The sequence below is a fragment of the Mytilus edulis genome, chromosome 3, assembly GCF_963676685.1.
Source record: "Mytilus edulis chromosome 3, xbMytEdul2.2, whole genome shotgun sequence".
Lineage (NCBI taxonomy): Eukaryota > Metazoa > Mollusca > Bivalvia > Mytilida > Mytilidae > Mytilus > Mytilus edulis.
In genome coordinates this window covers 66,106,180-66,127,479 of record NC_092346.1, presented here as the reverse complement: position 1 = coordinate 66,127,479, position 21,300 = coordinate 66,106,180, and the positions used below count along the sequence as shown (strand labels likewise).

Below are 21,300 nucleotides of genomic sequence, written 5' to 3'. Positions count from 1 at the left end.
TCAATATATGCATTCCAACAAAAAGTAATATTTTTAATAAAACTTTACAAATTTGTGATCTTAATTAATTTAGAATGAAATTCAAAACAGTGTAGCTGTGGCCATTGATTGACACATTAAAATCATCCATTGACTGTGACAATTTACGTGAACGTTTGTCTGTAACGACCACTGTTCACGACGTACCTACGATACACATTTAAACTGTGGGGTCACCAAAGGTTTCTTAACGCCTTTAATTATAAAATAATTCGAAAAATTAATCAGGAATAACCTTTGTGTTTTGATTTATATAATTGATATAAATCAAAATATCGTGTTATTTCTGATTAATTTTTCGAATTACTTTTTTTAGGTGTTGAGAACCTTTGGTGACCCCATAGTTTAAGTGTCTTTAAAAAGTACATAGTGAGCATTGGTCGTTACATACAAACGTTCACCTAAATTGTCCCAGTCAATGGATGATTTCAATGTGTCAATCAATGGCCACAGCTACACTGTTTTGAATTTCATTCTATATTTCAAGTACAATGTATTGCTAAACTAATAGTTATGCAATATCAAAAACTTAATTGTAAAATAATTCGATTTTATCTTTATTTTATATTTCGTTATTTAAAGAAACGTTTCTATAATTGCAGTTCAACAACATTAACACGTATGAAATGTAACCATCGTATGTGCTTGTCGTTAATCAATACACATTTTGATACATTTCCAATAAAAAAAATAAGTTTTGAAATGTGAACATCCTTTCACTTAAAATAACAATTATATTAGAACCATCAATCGATTTTACGACTGTCATTGGATGGATAATTGTTACGAAATAAGATACACTACTCAATTTAAAAAAAAAACTTTCAATTTAGAAGTGCAGGAGTAAACATTCCTATCGACATTTAAATCGGAGTTACTACTTGTGCATATTGGGAAAGTTTATAACTGCTATGAAGATGTGTCATAAGAGTTTTTGAATATTCTGCCATGATTTCTATTTTTACGTTTATGCTTTTTGTTAACATTGGAGAAATTGTCAGTAGCGAAAATAGTACCTTTCCACCACAGAGTGTTTGTGAATCTAACAATGGAACCCGTAAAGGTAAGGGAACATTACAGAACATCAAATGTAACCATAGAAGATTTCATACATTAAATTGAAATAATTATTTCCGTTTCCAGGCCATTTTATTCAGCTTTAAGTACAGCCAAAAAATTAATTAGTCAAAATAAACACACAAAATATTTGAACGTAAAACAATAAATAAGCAAGGATATGTATTTTTAAAATTTTCTAATACACATGTACATTTTGTGTACATCATTCGCATGTCTATTGCATTATTTTTGGAAAGCTTCATGGAAGTCGAATTTGGCATCCTCATAGTGTTAATCTTGAGGACATGTCAGTTGACAAACAGAAAATTCAGAAATCATAGCTTTACAGTCAGGATATGAACGGGTATAATATAAAGACCGGCGTCATGATCGCCGTAAAGAGAGATTCAAACACATTAGTCGCGATAATGAAATATTACCATTACATCAACCATTTGTAAAAAAAATTTCACACTGTAATAATGACTGAAGAATTCCAGTGTCCAATCTTTGACTCCAACATAATATATTCAACCCTTTTTCTTATGTTTTATGCCACTATTTTTGTCAATATTATAATAGTATGTTGCTTTGCAAGTCATTGCTATTTATTGATGAAAAATATACCAAAGGAACAACTATCAATGTAACAATTGGTACTGACGTTTCAGGCAAATTATTCACAGATCCGAAATTTCCTTGGCGACAAACGAGAAGTAATAATATGCGCGTGAAATTGAATAGAATGACATTGCGTTTGTTACAGCAGAATATATTTCATATATTATATATTTGTCAGTGAATTTATATAACGAGGGATTAAGGAGGATCCCTAATTTTTCTGGAATTTAACATAGTCACTTAAATCATTTGTGAGGATATCATCACTGAAAGTGATTTGAAATAACTCACCTGTATTTTTTTATTACCGGGTGAAGTGGGCAGTTTTTATTTCCTATTTATTTATCACATTTCAAATTAAAAACGTTTTTCCAGTGATATGCTATTTAACTATGTTGCACAAAGAAAAAAAATATATATATAAATATTAAATATCTCTCAAAATGAAGCGTGGTTTATGAAACACCTGCATTCACTAAATGTAATTCATATATAATCACTAAAGTAACTAGTGATTAAACATAATCCATGATTAAACCTATTTACTGCATTATGTACATGTATTATGTTTTCTTTGCGTTGCTATTATTCCTTTTTAAAATATTAGATAATAGGTTTATTGGCTGCTATGAAGCACCTGTATATGGTGGAGCAAGTAACCAAGCACTACTGATTAGTAATGTGACAAGAGAGATGTGTACACAATCATGCCTGCATAATGGCAAAACTTTCTCTGGAGTCGAGGTAATTTAAAACATAACATAACTAATTGTTTGTAAATTAAATAACCTTAAAGTTAGCATCCCTTATAAGTCTAAATAAATAGAAAATAAGTACTTGTGTAACCAGTGTTACTTCTCCCCCAAATCGTAAGAATCCAGCGTTACATATTTATTCCTTTTAAGACGTTATTTGATTTCATATATTTCTTTGAAAGACTTATCAGTGACGCTCATATTGAAATATCTTTAAAGCCAAACATGTACAAAGAAACTTAAAAGATGCCGATTTTATTGGTTTCAAAATGTTCAATCATTCCCCGGTAAAATCTGTATTGGCAATCGAGTTATCCGATTACTTTTAATTAGAGTTAGTTCCCATCTTGTCCTTGACAAAGTGAGGTGACACTCATGAATACGTTATAAGGCAATTGTTTTGTTGCACTTAAGTGTTTCTTTTGTTTCGTTGTTTTTATTTTACAGTTAATGTGTTTCCATCGGTTTTAGTTTTGAACCCGGATTTTTTTTTCTTTAATCGATTTATTACTCTTGCCTTTATATATGTTAGACTCAGATCGACGTCCGGCCTCTAATCGCCGTCCATTCTCAAATCAACGTCCAAATCTGAAGTCACATTCTTAAAAAGACGTCCAATATTTTAATCCACAATCGACCTCCAAATCGGACGTCACATTCTCAAATCGAAGTCCAATGTAACGACATGTATTGACAAAACTACGCCTGAGTGATTGTAGTACTCTTTTATCAATGTCCAAAATTAATAAATGATTAATTACTTAGAATTTTTTTCAACCCGAAATAGGTATCATGCATATTGAAGTTTATCTTGATAAAAAGTTAATCAAATCGATCTACACAGTAGTGTGTCATTCATATTCATGTTAGTAAATGACATGTAAGTGGGTGTCAATGAGAAAGCAAAGTAACGACAAAGAAAACTAAATGACTTCTAGAGGGCATTATTAAATATTCAACAATAGACAAAATAACGAAGTACACCCAATTGTTTTTTTTTAGTATTATAATATATACTCTGTAAGATATTTTCAACATTTGTTTTACACTTGGAGTGAAACATACACGCAAGAAAGTGGCACTGTGCTTTATGTTGTGCTGTTACATAACTGTTCTAGTTTACTTGAAGTACTCACACACACACACACACACACACGCATGTCTACCCTCGACATCGTCTTTATGGGCCTGTCGTGCTGTGGTTTTCGATGGTGTATGTCTGTCAAATTTATTTTTCTGAATTTTTTTCATAAATAAGACCGTTTATTTTCTATTTTGAGTTGTTTACATTTTTCATGTCATATCATATCTCCTTATTTTTACGAAATTTCTAAAATAAAAAAAATGATTCTATTTTTCACACATTATTATGTCATAATATGTTTAAAGGTCTAAAGGTTTAAGCTGCTGTCGGTTGTCAATTTTCTATTCTGAGTTCAAAACGGACATTGATTAGATAAGCTAAAAATTAGATGTCGATAAGAGAAGCAAAAGCATGGATTAGAATGGCATAGAATTAGTCGTCGATTTGAAAGGATGTTTTATTGTGACGTCAGATTTATACATCGATTAGAGACCAGACGTCGATCTTAGTCTAACATATACAATTTAAATACTTTGAAATTAAGTGTTTGGTACACAATCAAGAAAAGTATGTCAAGGTCAAATATCAAGATTATTTTCTAAATTTTGAACTTTGTTTGAGTGTTATCGCAACTACTCAATAACTGTAAAAAGAATGTTTGTCAAGCTACGATTCGACGCAAAGCACAAACATATATGTTAAAGTGATTTCTCCCTCTAGATTTAATTTGTTAAATCTTACACATAAGAGACCTGGTTTGTAATGATTTCTTGTTCTGAACATTCGTGAAACAATTGCCTTTACATTTTACATGTTAACCAAAGATCAATCATTTTTTTATTTGATACCAATCATCCTTGAACTTGAAATTTATAACAAGATTATTTGGCTTTTTTTTTTATTTGTGATCAATACATGCTGGTACAATGTGGGTTTTTAGTTTTCGATTTTTAAAGGTCAACTGGAAATCACATTGCTGAAGAATCATTTGGTTTAGTCTAATTTGAAGCACAATTGCATAGAAACTATTTACAAAATCTAGTACGTGTGGTATGACACCGGAATAAACATTAAAAGAGGGACGAAAGATACCAAAGGGACAGTCAAACTCATAAATCTAAAACAAACTGACAACGCCATGGCTAAAAATGTAAAAAAAGACAAACAAACAACAGCACACACGACACAACATAGAAAACTAAAGAATAAACAACACGAACCCCACCAAAAAACTAGGGGTGATCTCAGGTGCTCCTGAAGGGTAAGCAGATCCTGCTCCACATGCGGCACCCGTCGTGTTGCTTATGTGATAACAAATCCGGTAAATAGTCTAATTCGGTAGGTCACATTCATGAAAGGAAAGGGGATTGTAGTTACGACGTAAGGAACATATCCGATATCATTGTGAAACGGTTATTCCATAACTGTCAACCAACTCGTGATGGCGTCTGTAAAATTTACGAAGGGATGATTTCAACTTCACCATTTGGAACTCTTGGTTCAATAGCTTCCTTGTGAGCAGCAACCCTCTATCAAAAAAATCCTGATAGGAAATGCAAGCACGGGAATATCGTATCAATTGGGAGATATATACCCCGTATGCAGGTGCTGATGGAATGTTGCTACTTAGAAATTTAAAGTTCACAATTGGAAAGCTGAAAACATCTCTTTTGTCGTAAAGTTTTGTTTTCAACCGACCCTCATTGTCAATTTCTAGATGTAAGTCAAGATATGAGGCCGACTTAACTGTATCTGTAGTATCCTTTATCTGTAGCTCGATTGGATAGATGCATTCCACATTGTCACCAAATTTTGAATTATTTAGTGAAAGAACATCATCTATATAGCGAAAAGTAGAGTTAAAGGATATTGCTAACTTCTTATCTTTCTTCCTAAGAAGTTCCTGCATGAAGTCAGCCTCATAATAATAAAGAAACAAGTCGGCAAGTAGAGGGGCACAGTTTGTTCCCATTGGAATGCCGACATTCTGTTGAAAAACACGTCCTCCGAACGTAACAAATATGTTGTCAATCAAGAAATCAAACATCTTGATAATATCAGTTTCAGAGAATTTTTTGTTTGAATCAAAGTGATCCTTTACAAAGTAGGATTTATCCCTCCCTAAGACAAGATACTTATATCTACGTTGGCCATTCTTTTTTACGAAGCAAAGCAATACCAACTCTTTCAATTTGTCTTTTAGTTTGGAATGTGTACACCAATAATTACAAATTTATAGTCTTATATTGGTTCGTATTTCAAGTAACCTAACATAGAAAACGTTTATTTTGGGAACTAGCGGTAATGTAAGCCAATATGAGGACGAAGTTCTCATTTATTTGCTTAACCTTCCGGAACACCTGAGATCACCCTTAGTTTTTGGTGGGGTTCGTGTTGTTTATTTTTTAGTTTTCTATGTTGTGGCATGTGTACTATTGTTTGTCTGTTTGTCATTTTTACTTTTAGCCATGGCGATGTCAGTTTATTTTAGATTTATGAGTTTGACTGTCCCTTTGGTATCTTTCGTCCCTCTTTTACAGTAGAAAAATCAATAAAAATCAAAAGAATAATTTATAAAACTATAAATATTCTTATAAATTTAAAATGAGTCAATACCGATTCTTAGCAGACAAAATGTGTTTCTCATAATGAATCTGATACCCAAATATTAATAAGCCAACGTTGTAAAAATTATTGATTGCCTTCGTATATTTGACTTTAGTTTTAATTTTGTAAACATCAGTATTTGAATTTATGGACTTTTTATTAATAACACCTGTTTTGTATGAAGCCGGATGTGTCTGTTTAAAAAAAAACCGGAAGTAGTATAATATCTTCCTTATTTCATCAAAAGTTCATAGAAACCATGTATATTTGGAATAATGTAAGAAAGACGAAAGATATTTTTTTTTTAAATCGGAAGTAGAAAATGATCTCCCTTATTTCAAGTAAAACTATATAGTAAACATTTTTGTTACGTCAAAAAACATTGACTCAGTATGTTACTGTTTACAAAGTAGTTGAATAAGTGCTTATTTGAGACACAACAATTAAGAAGTAAAATAACAAAAATACCGAAATCCGAGGAACATTCTAAAAGAACAGTCCCTCAGTAAATGACAAAATCAAAAGCTCAAACAAAATCATAACATCTGTCATATTCCTGACTTGATAATACATTTTTTTGGAATAAGTGGAACATAAGCGTTCTTTTGATAACTTAAAGAATATCTACTTTATAGAATAAATATACATAACTGTATTAAAGCTAATTATTCAAAAGTGTGACTTTTGTAGGTGGAAAGACCATTAGTTTTCTTTTATGCAAAATGTTTTATTTGATAGCGATCAGGTCCAGATTACTGTTCATTCACAATATATGCATATGATTAAATTTACAACTTTAATATGTGACTATATGTTTAACATCACATTCATTTAAATATATTATATATGTTAACTTCACATTCATTTTAATATGTTCTATATGTTAACTTCACATTCATTTTAATATGTTCTTTATGTTAACTGCACATCAATTTTAATATGTTCGTACCTTCGATAACTATTTACACCACTGGGTCGATGCCACTTCTGGTGGACGTTTCGTCCCCGAGGGTATCACCAGCCCAGTAGTCAGTGTTGACTTGAATATCAATGATGTGGTCATTTTTATAAATTTCCTGTTTACAAAACTTTGAATTTTTGAAAAACTAAGGATTTTCCTATCCCAGGCATAAATCACCTTAGCTGTATTTGGCACAACTTTTTGGTATTTTCGATTATCAATGCTCTTCAACTTTGTACTTGTTTGGCTTTATAAATATTTTGATTTGAGCGTCACTGATGAGACTTATGTAGATGAAACGCGCGTCTTGCGTACTAAATTATAATCCTGATACCTTTGATAACAATATTCGATATGATTAATTTTAAATTTATTCTTTAAATATGTATGACGAATGAATATGTTTAAGTTCATGTTCATTTTAAAATGTTCTATATTTAAAGTCATCATTTACTTTAATATATTTAAATATGTTTAATTTCACATACATTTTAAGATAAAGTACATGCTAAAGTTCACATTCATTTTATTTAGGGAGACGACATATGTAGATGTAGTGATTCTATTGACATGTTTGAGGTTTATGACCTGGTGATTAGAACATCGAATTATGTACCAAAATGTAATGACCATAGAACGTCGTCCTTGTACCATTCAGGTACGGTGGGTTTAACTCCTAAAAGACTACTAACTGGTACTGAATTTAAAATGTATTCAATTACAAATAACTGGTTAAATCAACCTTTTCGTATTGATTGCGTATTGATGGACTTATTAAGTTGTGTACTCAACGGTTATCCAAGGTAGTGGAGAAATAATACTACAACATAATATGACAGAATACCTACGCATTTTGAATTCATCCCAAAAGAATTGCTATCATCATTATTTGATAATTGCATATGCGAATCAATTTAAACTTATTCTACTACAAAACTGACAAATTTTGTTTGAATATTCATCATAAAATTAACTAGTATCAAATTTCTAATTATTTCATTTTGGCGAATTAGAAATTTTACATTATTAAACCTTGCATAATATTGATTTAATTGATTGGTAAATTTTAACAAAAAAAAAAACCCAAAACAACCGGTTAATTAAAAAAGATAATCAAAGCCAGTTTTCGGATACAATATTTCTTCACTTTAAAATGTGTGTGTGAATAAAACATGCAGAATCTTATTATTTACCAATAATATCACTGCATTTTTTAAATAGTTATACTTCGTAAAATTGCTGTTATGATGAATTTAAAAAAATGTATTTACAGATTATATTTTGAATGTGACCCTCTGTGGGTATCCAGGATTCGAAACAATGCGGTTTTGTGCCGGTCTAACTGAAACCAGTCAATGTGTACAGTTCTGTCGAAATTTCACAGCCTTTGTTATGATTCATAATAATGATATGGTAAGTGAATAAGCATCGAAAACATTATTGTTATACTTATAATGTCCTGGAGGTAGTTGTTTAAAGATGAATCTCCATCACATCATCGATTAACAATGACAAAGTAGAAACGCATATAAAAATATTCAAAATTACATTAATGGTACCCCAAATTGTGTCAATCACTGGCTCAGAGCGTTCGGTTTGACGATAATTCAATAAGTATATATGGTACACATGAAAACGATACATTTAACTGTGATTAATACGTGCTATATAGCACATGATATGACTAGTTTCAGAGAGAAAAAATGGTATCAACAGCACGCGGTCATTTTGTAAGTTAGAAGCACCCAAGACTATTTACTGTTTAAATTCGAAATTTATCGTACAAATCTATTTTTATTTGCCTGTGTATATTATTCTATTTGGCGGCATTTTGATCAAGGTTATGGTTGTCTTTCTTAAACTGTTTAAAATCTCACGCCTTATTCATTTTATATTTACATTGTGTCAGATTAAATGTATTCGTTCAGTGTATGTTCTCTTGTGTAAATATGACGAAGATCATCATTTGTTCTTTTAAATTTTTCTAGATTTTTATTCTTCTTATTTTGTTATGACTATATAAAAAAAAACATTTTCTAGATGGCATGTGCTTGTTCAAATGAAGACATAGACAGTCTCACAATGCCAGCAACTAACGACTTTAATCGAGACTGCTCACAGAAAGCAATCGGAGCATGTAAGTAAGATGTGAAAAGGCAGTAGTTAAACATTTAATAATTTATTTTTCATTGATTAGAATAAACTGAACATTGAAATTGACTAGATAGGTCTGACTATACCTGCCAATTATACTAAGCTGGAAATACGGTTTGTAACGTAGAATCAGGCATTTGCACCGACAACGAAATGTACAAATACCATACTCACAATTTTGAACGCAAGACGTGTCTACATGAGACAAAAACGAAACAACAACGACAAGAAAAACTAAAACACTGCATATATAACTAAGGATTAGACAACACAAACCCTTCTGGAGTAATCAGTTCATTTTCTACCAGTAGCACCCATCGTGTTATTCATTTCAAACATATAGTTGGTTATGTCACAATCATTTTAAAGGATTTATACAGAAAAACCAGATTAGAATGTAAGGTTAGTTATTTATATATAGTACCCAAACAAATATATTTGAACTGCAAATTAAGAGATATAAAAGAAGATGTGGTAGGATTTCCAATGAGACAACTCTCCACAATATATTTATTTGATTAAATAACTTCTTTTCAACTTATGGTTGCAGACTTGGCAGTAGTAGTCAGTATATTTAATCATTTCCAGGTTTTACATTTCACGGATGTTATAGTCCATTTCCTAATCATACAATTGGCTTTACAAGCGCAAATTTAACGGCCGAATACTGTGTGGAGTATTGCTTACACATTGGTCGGGACTTTGCAGGAATAGAAGTAAGTTAATTAAGTAATATCATTTATGAACTTTCAAACGCATGACAAAACGCTGCTCTTTAACTTTGTTCTATTGTAAATAACTCATCTAGCAGATAATCCCTACATTCAGTTAAGGAATGACTGTAATATTTTTTCTGTCTATGAAGAAATAACATCAAAAATGTGGTGCATACTGAATAACACGCGTAGCGCCACATTTGTTTATGTTATTTCGAATAGACAGAAAAATTATTACAGTTATAACTTATAATTTAATTATAAATTCCGGTTGAAACCGGAGTAAACCATGAAAAAACGTCGATGACGTCATGGTCACATGACTAAATTTTGTCTATGAGCCTATAAACAAAACAACGTAAGGCAGTCAGAAGACATCCAAAATTCAATTATTCTTTTATAAACAACATTTGACAGATCCTGAAAATAGCGGAATACGAACTACATAACTAAAACGTATTTTGTTGATTTAATTCTTAAGTCATAATAAACGAGTGACCGGTGAAAAATAATGTTATTCCAATTCTTGAACCTATGCATACAAACATCATAAACTTAGTCTTCTGTGCACGATTTTATCATTTTTTTCGCATAAATTTCATATAATCTTCAATTTTTATTTCAATCGGTCAGTGTTGTTGTGGAAATATGGCAGGTAATTAAAGTTCTTGTTTTGAAGCCGAAGTTTAACGATTGATACCTGTTTGTCAACAATCAACTAAAACGCATGCATATGGAGCACGTGTTTAACATGTACAATCAGATAATAGTTTATTTTAAGGACATCCATGCGTATTGCGATCACACGGAGGTCACTTTGCATACGGAAAATATGTCGGAGAATTGCTTCTTGGAAGGAAGCAACTAAAATAAAGTAAACTTATTGTTATTATGAACAAATTAAAGAATTTTCGTCGGAAAAAAGTATATGTACATAAGTTTTATAATGAAAACTATCCATTGAGTAATAAAAAACATATGTATTTTTTTTTTTAATTTGAGGTTTCTTATGACTTTAAATTAATTAACATATATAGTTTCATCATGCCAATGCCAAAGCAAAGGGTATATAAAGTTACATCCCAGCTCCTTTGTTCTAACAGGGGCGATCTGAGCCGGATCAGCCAAGTTTTAGTTTCTTTGTTATGCATGCTTTCCTTTTTTCTGTAACATTTTGGCGGGAATGTCAAATCTACTATATAACTTATAATTAATTGAACGGAAAAGACTATCTATCAAAATTCACGTAGAAAAAATCCAGTGTTTATGCTGGGATTCGAACTCAATACCTTTAGCATATCAGGTCACGACACATACCACTACACCAGAACGACTGAATACGAACTATTAGTAATTTAACATACTTAAAGGAAGCAAGATATTTTTATAAGTGGGGCGACTTAAGAGACCTTTATTCAGTGGGGTTTACACCCTTTTCGTTATTAAGGGAGTTGTCAAGCTGATTGTTTGGATAAACAATCACGCTTTAGCAATGTAATTTGTATCAGTTCCACTTAGATCTATGCGGTTACTTATGTTAGCATATACTGAAATATTATACTTATTGAATTATAAATCAATAATAAGACATCATCAACATACAGCAGATATTTTCGACAAAGAAACATAGTTATTCCGTGATTTTCACCTCACAAAGTAATCCATAAAAAATATCACTCAAATAGAAATGACGTTTATATCAAAAGCACAAGTCTTGCCTCTTAAATTCATTTTGTATTTTAAGACGAATGTATGATAAAAACATTTATTTGGTCGGTGAAAAGAAAGTACATCGACCGACCTATTTGTTCAGCAGCTTCACAGTGATAAGTTGTAATGTGCGAGTGTATTTCGAATATGACAGAAACCAACTCCATTTAAAAAACTTTAAATTGGGTGGAGTATGCTTCGCATGAAAACACGTGCATTCAGGATAAATATTAACCACATCCATACCCAAGATCTTTTTTTTTACTCATATAGACAGTTATGTGCAGAAAAATATCTATTTTAATTGCCAATATCATAATATCAATAAAATTGATTAGAATATGGTAAACATATGATATAATGGTGTATTGTACAGCTTTTCATTTGGGTAAATGAAGTTTGGAAACCTTTAGCTTATGACTCTATGGATAAATACAGGCAACAGTAAGCTGGTTCTCGACTGACTGCTACACTTTGTTTAAGTGAAGCGTAATACAAGCGGATTCCAGTTGAAGGCAACAGTAGTATACCGGTGTTCCAAAGTCGTAACTCGATTGAAAGAAAACAAAGCCGGGTAACAACCAAAACCAAGGGATACGCATCAACCACAAGAGGAAACACAGGAAAAAAAGAAATCCCAAAGCACAACACAATCAGACACGACTGTGGTTGTTAAAATTAAATGTTTCTTATTTTAAAAAAGCCTAAATTATTTATAGCAACATGGTCAGTTTTATATTGTTTAACAAGCCAATATCTGTGTACCTTTAGCTTTGTGTTGTTTTTGTGTTTTTGATGTATCTAGTCTGTAAACAGTATCCGAGGTTCTGATCCATCAAAAAACATGATTGGTGTTACTTAAATATAACATACATTATCTGCTTGATATCTCAGAAACTATAAGTGGTTATGAACGGTTTAAAATGATGGGCAAGTTAAGAAATACGAAGATCTGCATTGCGTCAAAACTTTCCTTTGATGATTTTCACAACTTTTCCCTCTTATCTTGAAAATCATCAGGCTAGAGCAAGAGTAAAAACATGGAAGAAGTAATCTCTGCTTAACCATCTTAAGAAATTGCCATTATTTTGAAATTATATGAATTTTCTAGAAAATTTGTGGCGGCTGTAAAACGTTTATTTAACAGGCATTTTAACAATATGCCAAAATTGTTGTTACTACAAATAGATTTTTTCATTGGACAATTATTGTTTAAGAATCCACAAAGACTTGCTAGACTCAAGTTAACTCTTGAACCGCACTCACAGATTTATTGGGTTCCTTGTTTTTAGTAACTCTCTGATGCTGGAATCAGGAAAACGCAAAAAAGAAAAGCTTTGAAATTGTACTAGCCGTTCAAATAATATATTTGTATTGATGTTTACAAGACTGATATCAAATACGCAATAACTAGTGGTTTATTACACCCTACTTTAAATATAAGCCTTTTTACTTCAGCATGGTAACTATTGTCGATGTGATACGAATTTTACTTTATTCAAAAACCATGGTTTCAAACACCAATCAACATGTGAAGGTACAACAAGTGCAACATTACATTTTAAAGGTAATTCTGATATTAACCATTTAACATATTGATATTTGTTAAGAGGACCAGTTTGTTACAAATGTATACTATGTGCATGATCAACGTTTTAAGTTTTAATAATGGAACACATTTATTTTGATATTAATTCAGACTTGTTTATGAAGACAACACATCTTAAAATGAAAGAGATGTGTAAATGTACGAATACATAAAGCAGTTTTATAGTGCGTAATATATGCAAATTACATGTAATGAATTATTCCACCAGATAAAGTCAGCAGAATTATATCAATGTAGAACGAAGGACAAAAAATTACAAATTAACGAAAATGTTTTATTTCACAATATTTACCATAACAAGATATTACCTGCATTTTCCTGAAATGCAATTAAGATTAAGGTTAAAGTTTATATCAGATATGAAATTTTAATGAATTGTTACCCCGATTTTGTTTTTTGTCCATGGATTTATGAGTTTGAACAGCGGTATACTACTGTTGCATTTATTTGCAGTCAAAACATCTTATTAAAATTTCAACTGAAGCTCGATTCGGAAAAAAAACCTAACACGTCCTTTTCAAAAATTTCTCATGACAATAAAATGCCAAAGAATTATGTACGGAAGAGTAATAAGTAAAATAGCAAAATTACCGAACTCCAAGGAAACGTACAAACCGAAAGTGTTTGATCAAATGGCAAAATCAGATTCAAACAAGGTAAACGAATTTAAAACAACTGTCATATTCCTGACTTGGTATAGGCATTTCCTGATGTAGAAAATGGTAGATTAAACCTAATTTTGACATGAATATCAATAATGTGGTCATTTTTATAAATTTCCTGTTTACAAAAGTTTGAATTTTTCGAAAAACTAAGGATTTTTTTATCCCAGGCATAGATTACCTTAGCCGTATTTGGCACAACTTTTTGGAATTTTGGATCCTCAATGCTCTTCAACTTTGTACTTGTTTGGCTTTATAAATATTTTGATATGAGCGTCACTGATGAGTCTTATGTAGACGAAACGCGCGTCTGGCGTACTAAATTATAATCCTGGTACCTTTGATAACTAATTAAAGCTAGCCAAACATCTGACTTGTTTGATAGTCTCATAGAAATCCATTATATTGACAAAAACAAATTAAGTGCAATCATAGTATTATTTAGCAATCACGCCGTATGTTTTTATGGAAAGTCGGCCACATCAGAAATTGATTTGCAAGTAATAATTGTTTTTTCTTCCTTTTGAGAATTTATCAAATCTTTTGTATAACCTGTCAAACTGCTATTCAAAGCTTAAAATATTTCATTTATCATTGTCTATTGTGACCGTTATTTTATACCATTATATGCTTAGGTTTAATTATTTAAAATCAACTCCTTTTTAGATCACGAACGACACTTTGTTGCATGCACGTGGTATATACTAAAATTTTAAAATTCACATCGCTAATGACAATTTATATCAACAGGAGGCCATATAATTCATAATATCACCGCTTGTGGAAATAATACTTCACTGACGTGCGATGGTGTTGATGTAATTACAAACTGTTCAGACCATTGTCAAAAATATAGTAGCAAGGACCCGGTTCCTGCTGTGATTCAAACGGTAAGAAACATAGCCTGTTGCTTGCTGGTTATCAAGTCTGTGGTCGGCTGCGTGTTGAAGGCCGTACTTAGACCTACAATGGCTTACTTTTAATAAATTGTGACCTGGATAGAGACTTTCCTCATTGACATTCATACCACATCTTCTTATATCTAAGAATGAACTACTACAACTTTTTACTTTCAAAGTCACAAACTCGATCAGAGATTTTGATCCATTTATATGTTTTATACAAGTAATAAGATTTAAAAGTACTTTTTAACTATTTGTTTATAGTAAAAATTATTAATGTGAAAATACTTTTCCATATGTTATACTAGATTATGGATAGTAAGTACTTGATACAGTTTACATGTTTCGACCACTTGAATTTTACTGAATCAATTTCTACCCATAAAGGACAAACTATGAACAGTTTATCTTTAAAAAAAACCATTAAAAAAAATTTTAATTCATAAAAATCTTTCAAATGTGTTGAATACAATCAAGAATAAAGAGTTTTCAGTATTGTTTGGAATGAAGACAAGAAAAAGTAGTAACAGTACATTTGGTAAATACTGCTACATCATGAATTAGAATAAGAACTAACCTATCAAGCTACATCGAGTAACATTAGTGCAGTTTCAAAATATGTATTCATACACTATCGTAGAATTTTTCGTCTTGGATATTTCATCACTGTTGGTGAAACAAATAAAAAGAGGTGCACGAATTCTAAATTTTTACAGATATAAGTATTTTTTGCTTTAAAGGAGGAATGGTATTAGCCTTTGGTCAGTACTTGATTTAAACATAAATGTTATGTATAATGTACTTGATAGCCAAACGACAACCAAAAATGGCCAAGATCAGTTGAATCCTTCTTCATTCAGGAACATTAACAAACAAGTTCTTTAAATCAAATTTACATGCATTTGACATGATATTTTATATATGAAAATTAAAACTTAAGTTCAAATGTCTTAATATTAATTTGACATTGAAGACAGGAAAAGACATATGTCGCTGTTCAGAAGATGAAAACATTCCTGAAGAAATTGTTCCAACTCAAGATACAGAAAATTGCACACACCTAATAATGAAATTTTGTAAGTACACGACAATGCTTCCTTCAAATCATGTAGAAAAAATGATTGACAAAAATACTGCAGTACAAGATAGTGTATATATTGCAATAATGTATAAATGTATACCCATAGTAAGAAAAGATGGTAACAGTCAAACACTGGAATATAATACGGAATGGTCTTTTTATTAAGAATTCAGGGCATACAGAATTAAGTAAACTATAAAATGCAACTTCATATGTAGTTTGATACCAGAAAATTTCAATGCGGTAAAAAATGATCCTATAATACCACAACCAAACAAGTTATCCTTGTTTATGTATTCCAGTATTTATATTGGATTTATGAGAGCAATTTGTAAACATAAAGTTGTTGGTCATAGTTGTCAAATCAGGAACTTTGGTATAAAAAATTTACTTCAGTTAAAATATGCCCAGTAGTCCACGACTTTACAATTACCCACAAGTTCGTGTTTTTATTTTTAGATGCGATACATTATATTGAACCCAGGAACAGTCAGATCAATATTTGAAATGCAGTTTTTCGTTATCCTGTGTAAAATAAAAAATGTCCAGTCCCATAGATGTTCTTCTCATAACAGAACATGCTACGTCTGTCGATTTGGTTTTGTTGAATATTTATATCAAACGTGTAAATCATAGTATAATAAGGCCGATATATACTTTTGATAACAATTTCAGAAAAATGTTATACAAGTTGTAGGCTTGAGAGCGCTTAGCTGTATTTGGCAAAACTTTTAGGAATTTGTGGTCTTCAGTGCTCTTCAACTTCATACTTTATTTTGCCATTTTAACCTTTTTTATCCGAGCGTTACTGATGAGTCTTTTGAAGACGAAACGCGCGTCTGGCGCAAATACAAAATTTCTATCCTGGTACTATGATGAGTGTATTAAAATTCCATAGGGCAAACTCTCATAAATCATGATTGCATGTTTTGGAGAAAATATTTCGATGTTTTAACATTCCTAATCTCATTGACACCACCAGTTGAATTTTATCAGACAAAAATGATGCAGACTACTATTTTTTCAACCGCATTTTACAAATCTTTTTAGAAAATTTTCAAAGTTACACGGAATGCTTACAGTATATATCATAGAAAGTGAGACATACATCGAACTAAAGCAACTACAAGTAATTTTTATTTAAATGATAAATAATTCTTTAAAATTTAACGTTCATTACAACATTACGTTTTAAATGTAAGAAATGTACTGAAAGAAGAGAGACAACTGAATTTGCCTTGAATATAAACTATTTACTTTTGTTATAAGCAGGTATAGAGTTACTTTGATATGTACGTACAATGTACATTAAATGTGTATATTCTATTAAGACAGCTACATAATTTAAATAATTTTAAAAAGTTGCTCAAAATGTTGAAAAATGCGATCCATAGTTTTATGAAGTTATGAAAGAGATATTGAGTTTTCTTCGTTCGTTTGCACGTTTATTTATCCGTATAAGAAAGGCTTTATATCAAGGAATATATCTATACAACTAAAATCAATTGTCAGTTTGGGATCATTGAATATGGTTTTAGAGTAATCTTGCTTGGTTCACACTACAATTAGTTGTCAATGACCTTCATTTACGCATTAAAGTCATGGATTAAGGTCTAAATCTAAGCAACTTTATATCACAGAAAAATAATATAACGTGTGGGTTTGTGCATCATTCTACCTACAAAGATTCATTTTACACAAGAACAAATTTGTTTTTTGTTCATTTAAATTTATAAAAACATCGAAAGGATAATAAAGAATACAACTATGGGGGAGGGGTTTGCTATTGTTTTAAAAGGCACTATAGCTTTAATATATTATTTTATGGCCCAACAACTAAAAGTTGAGGGTTTGAGGGGCGTATTGTTTCACCTCTGTCCGTCCATGCGTCATGATGTCCGTTCTTCCGTTCATCCTTCCGTCTGTCCGTCCCATTATGAGAATATCGTTATCCCTCTGCAGAACGGCTCTTACAATTTGAATCCTTAGATGTTTTCACTTTGCTGTATGTTTCTACATATATTGAAGGTATGCATGCTGTCAGGGTTTGTTAATATTTGCTCTTTTCGGAAAAAGTTGATCTTTGTCAGTTAATGGAGTATTAACTTGCATAAGATGAGCATGTTCCTCTGCTCACCTTTGTGTATATTAAAATACTAGTAACATTTTGCATCTGCGGGGTCATCTATTGTGTCTGCCAGACACAATAATATAGAGCGTCACTGATGAGTCTTTTGTAGACGAAACGCGCGTCTGGTGTATATACAAAATTTAATCCTGGTATCTATGATGAGTGTATATCAAAGCAAGTCCTACATTGACTTTGTTATGATACAGTTAATTGAGAGTGTTGTGCGGGGGCATCACTTTGTTTAGTTTAAAATATTGTTTTTCTAAACAAAAAGTATATTTGATTTCTATCTTTCACAGATCAATTCACCAGATGGTATTTACGCAACACCGAAACCAGCGCAGGAACAACATCTTCCAATATATTCACCACTTTTACTGAAGACATAACTGAATCGACAACAACAAAAAGAGAGGGAGAAACGACGTTATCCTCTGAAACTACACAAGACAGTCATTTAACTACCATAGCCATTGAAAATGTTACTGAAATAATAACGGAATCAACTGAACATTATTCTAGCTCGAATTTTTCTACCTTGGATAACGTTCTGAGATCAACCGAGATGCCACAACAGGAGAGTTCAAGTGCAGAACCCGTTTGTAATTGTCCCTGTTCATTGGTTTCTTCTAAATGGGATTTTCTTAACGGTCTAAATTTGACTAAGAAAGAACTCGAAGTTTACTTGGAAGAGGAAATAGCTAATCTACGAGGAAATTTAACAATTGATCCAAAAGGCACTTCCGCTTTTAAGAACACTAAGATATCTGCACCAGACAGTCGTCCCTCATCGGCTGCTGTGGGTGCACTTGGCATTATACTCTTAACGGTTATCTTCGGTCTTATCTTAATATCTGATGTTTTGTCGTTTTTCAGGAGTCGATCATGGACTCCTGGTAGAAAAGAGCCTTAACTATAATGCGTTCTACGTATTGCACAATCAGTAGCGGAACCTGTTTTTTCAACATTGTCAATTCAACTGTTTGTTGATATATTCCATATGCTTATCAGTAGAATACAGATGTTGAGTATTTTTCTTTATCTTTTTTCAAATGACGGTGCCATTTATTTGTGTATTTTAATTGTAATTCCTCAGTTTTTATGTACTGTCATATAATGACTTTTTGTCATGCCACAGATCTCAATTATAAAGGTTTATAGTTGAGATTAAAAAAAAAAAAAGACGCAACACATTCATGTATTAGTTCGGAACCTCGTAAAAAGCTTTCAATGGATATCATAGAGAACCTTTCGGGTTCATAGCAAATACGTGTTCCCCAAATCAGCATAGCAAATACGTGTTCCCCAAATCAGCATAGCAAATACGTGTTCCCCAAATCAGCATATCAAATACGTGTTCCCCAAATCAGCATAGCAAATACGTGTTCCCCAAATCAGCATAGCAAAAACGTGTTCCCCAAATCAGCATAGCAAATACGTGTTTCCAAAATCAGCATAGCAAATACGTGTTTCCCAAATCAGCATAGCAAATACGTGTTCCCCAAATCAGCATAGCAAATACGTGTTCCCCAAATCAGCATAGCAAATACGTGTTCCCCAAATCAGCATAGCAAATACGTGTTCCCTAAATCAGCATAGCAAATACGTGTTCCCTAAATCAGCATAGCAAATACGTGTTTCCAAAATCAGCATAGCAAATACGTGTTCCCCAAGTCTAACTAACAGTTAACCCTTATAACACTTCTGTTCATTTTATGCCAACGTCTAAACAAAGACATTTGATTTGCTTTTTTATGATGTTTTGTAGACTGTTCGTTTTGAAGTATGATTATTAAAATAAAATAAAAAATACATTGCTTTACTATTTTCAAATAGTTTTCATGGACTTCTATTAAATTATATTATGATACATATAATGGAATCTGCAGAGATTATACACAGGAATTCATATGAAATTAAGGATATAATGTCTGTGATGCATTGCTCAGCCAATATTCTCATTTTTGGTTTTAACACCGCTTCTACGTTTGAACTAGATTGTTTTTCAACTTTGTTGCCAAGATCATTACTGAAGAATCAGATAATTTTAAATTTGCAGGAGGTGCAGAAACAAATAGTAGAGTTCATGTTAGAATACCCACTGTGTCGAGCCCGCTGCTGTTATGATGTAAGTTCCCGGGGGTATCTATTAACAGCCAGGTAGCTCAGTAATGCGTTACCAGAATTAAAGAAGGATATTGTTTGTATGAATAATTCAATGATTTAACTTTCAAAATGAGTATTTCATCTTCCTCGCGATATATATATTTTAATCTTTACATGATTTAAAGTATAGTTGTTTGCAAACGAAAAGTATACTAATGTTGTTTCATGCATTGTTTTTCGGCTTTTTATAATATCAACATATTTCTATAAAATATATGATATAGAAAAATTATGTTCTCAATCGGCGAGAATAAATATTGACAAAGTGAAGCCGCCGCACGTCGCTATGAAGTAACTGTATTATCACAAAGTCAATGCAGGACTTCCTTTGGGATATTATTGTGTCTGAGTGACACAAATGATTCCCGCCTCGCAGATGCAAAGTCTTATTCTAAAATACACAAACTTGATCATTGCTTCACAGTAGTAACAGTTATTCCGAAACGCTATATACCACTTACGCAAGTAAATACTACTAAAATGATAAAGTTCAACTGTCTTCCAAAAGAGTAAATTTCAATAAAACAAAATCGAAACCCTAACCACATGCACACCTTCAATATATGCACTAACAGCCAGCAAACTTACAACTTCCTAGAATTCAAACTGTACAGGGAATAATCTGGAATAGCTATACACCTCCAATGCAAGTATATACTCCAAAATGACAAATTTTAACTATATGTATCTCCAAAAGCTAGCTAAGTTCAGCCAGCTAATTGAAGACTTCCTTTTATTAAATCTGTAGAAGGAATTATCTAGAATATCTGTATACCCATATTAGAACGGACTGAAAGAAGAAGGGCAGACGGACTGACATGGTTAAACAACATATTTCCCCCAAACTTCAGTTGCATTGATATGCTTTCTAAATGGATGATCGTTTAATGTACGTCACCTTGCACAATATTGGAAACAAACTAAAAAAAAAAAACGATAGTTATAGAAACATCTGTAACAAACTAATACAAGACTTCAAAAATAATAGTTCTAGGTCTCAAGCCATTAGTACAGATATTGCTCGCTTTTAATCAGTACACATC

General features: G+C 31.7%; 1 protein-coding gene across 1 annotated transcript; it reads left to right on the top strand.

Annotated features, from left to right (window-relative positions):
* Positions 1-722: 722 nt before the first annotated feature.
* LOC139517152 (uncharacterized) lies at positions 723-19,903 on the top strand. The gene is made up of 10 exons (XM_071307860.1): positions 723-1,102; positions 2,327-2,463; positions 7,661-7,784; positions 8,400-8,539; positions 9,167-9,263; positions 9,869-9,996; positions 13,165-13,273; positions 14,728-14,867; positions 15,853-15,955; positions 18,391-19,903. The coding sequence occupies exons 1-10, from the start codon at positions 988-990 to the stop codon at positions 19,002-19,004; spliced, it is 1,707 nt and encodes a 568-aa protein (XP_071163961.1). The 5' UTR covers positions 723-987; the 3' UTR covers positions 19,005-19,903.
* The last annotated feature ends 1,397 nt before the right edge of the window (positions 19,904-21,300 follow it).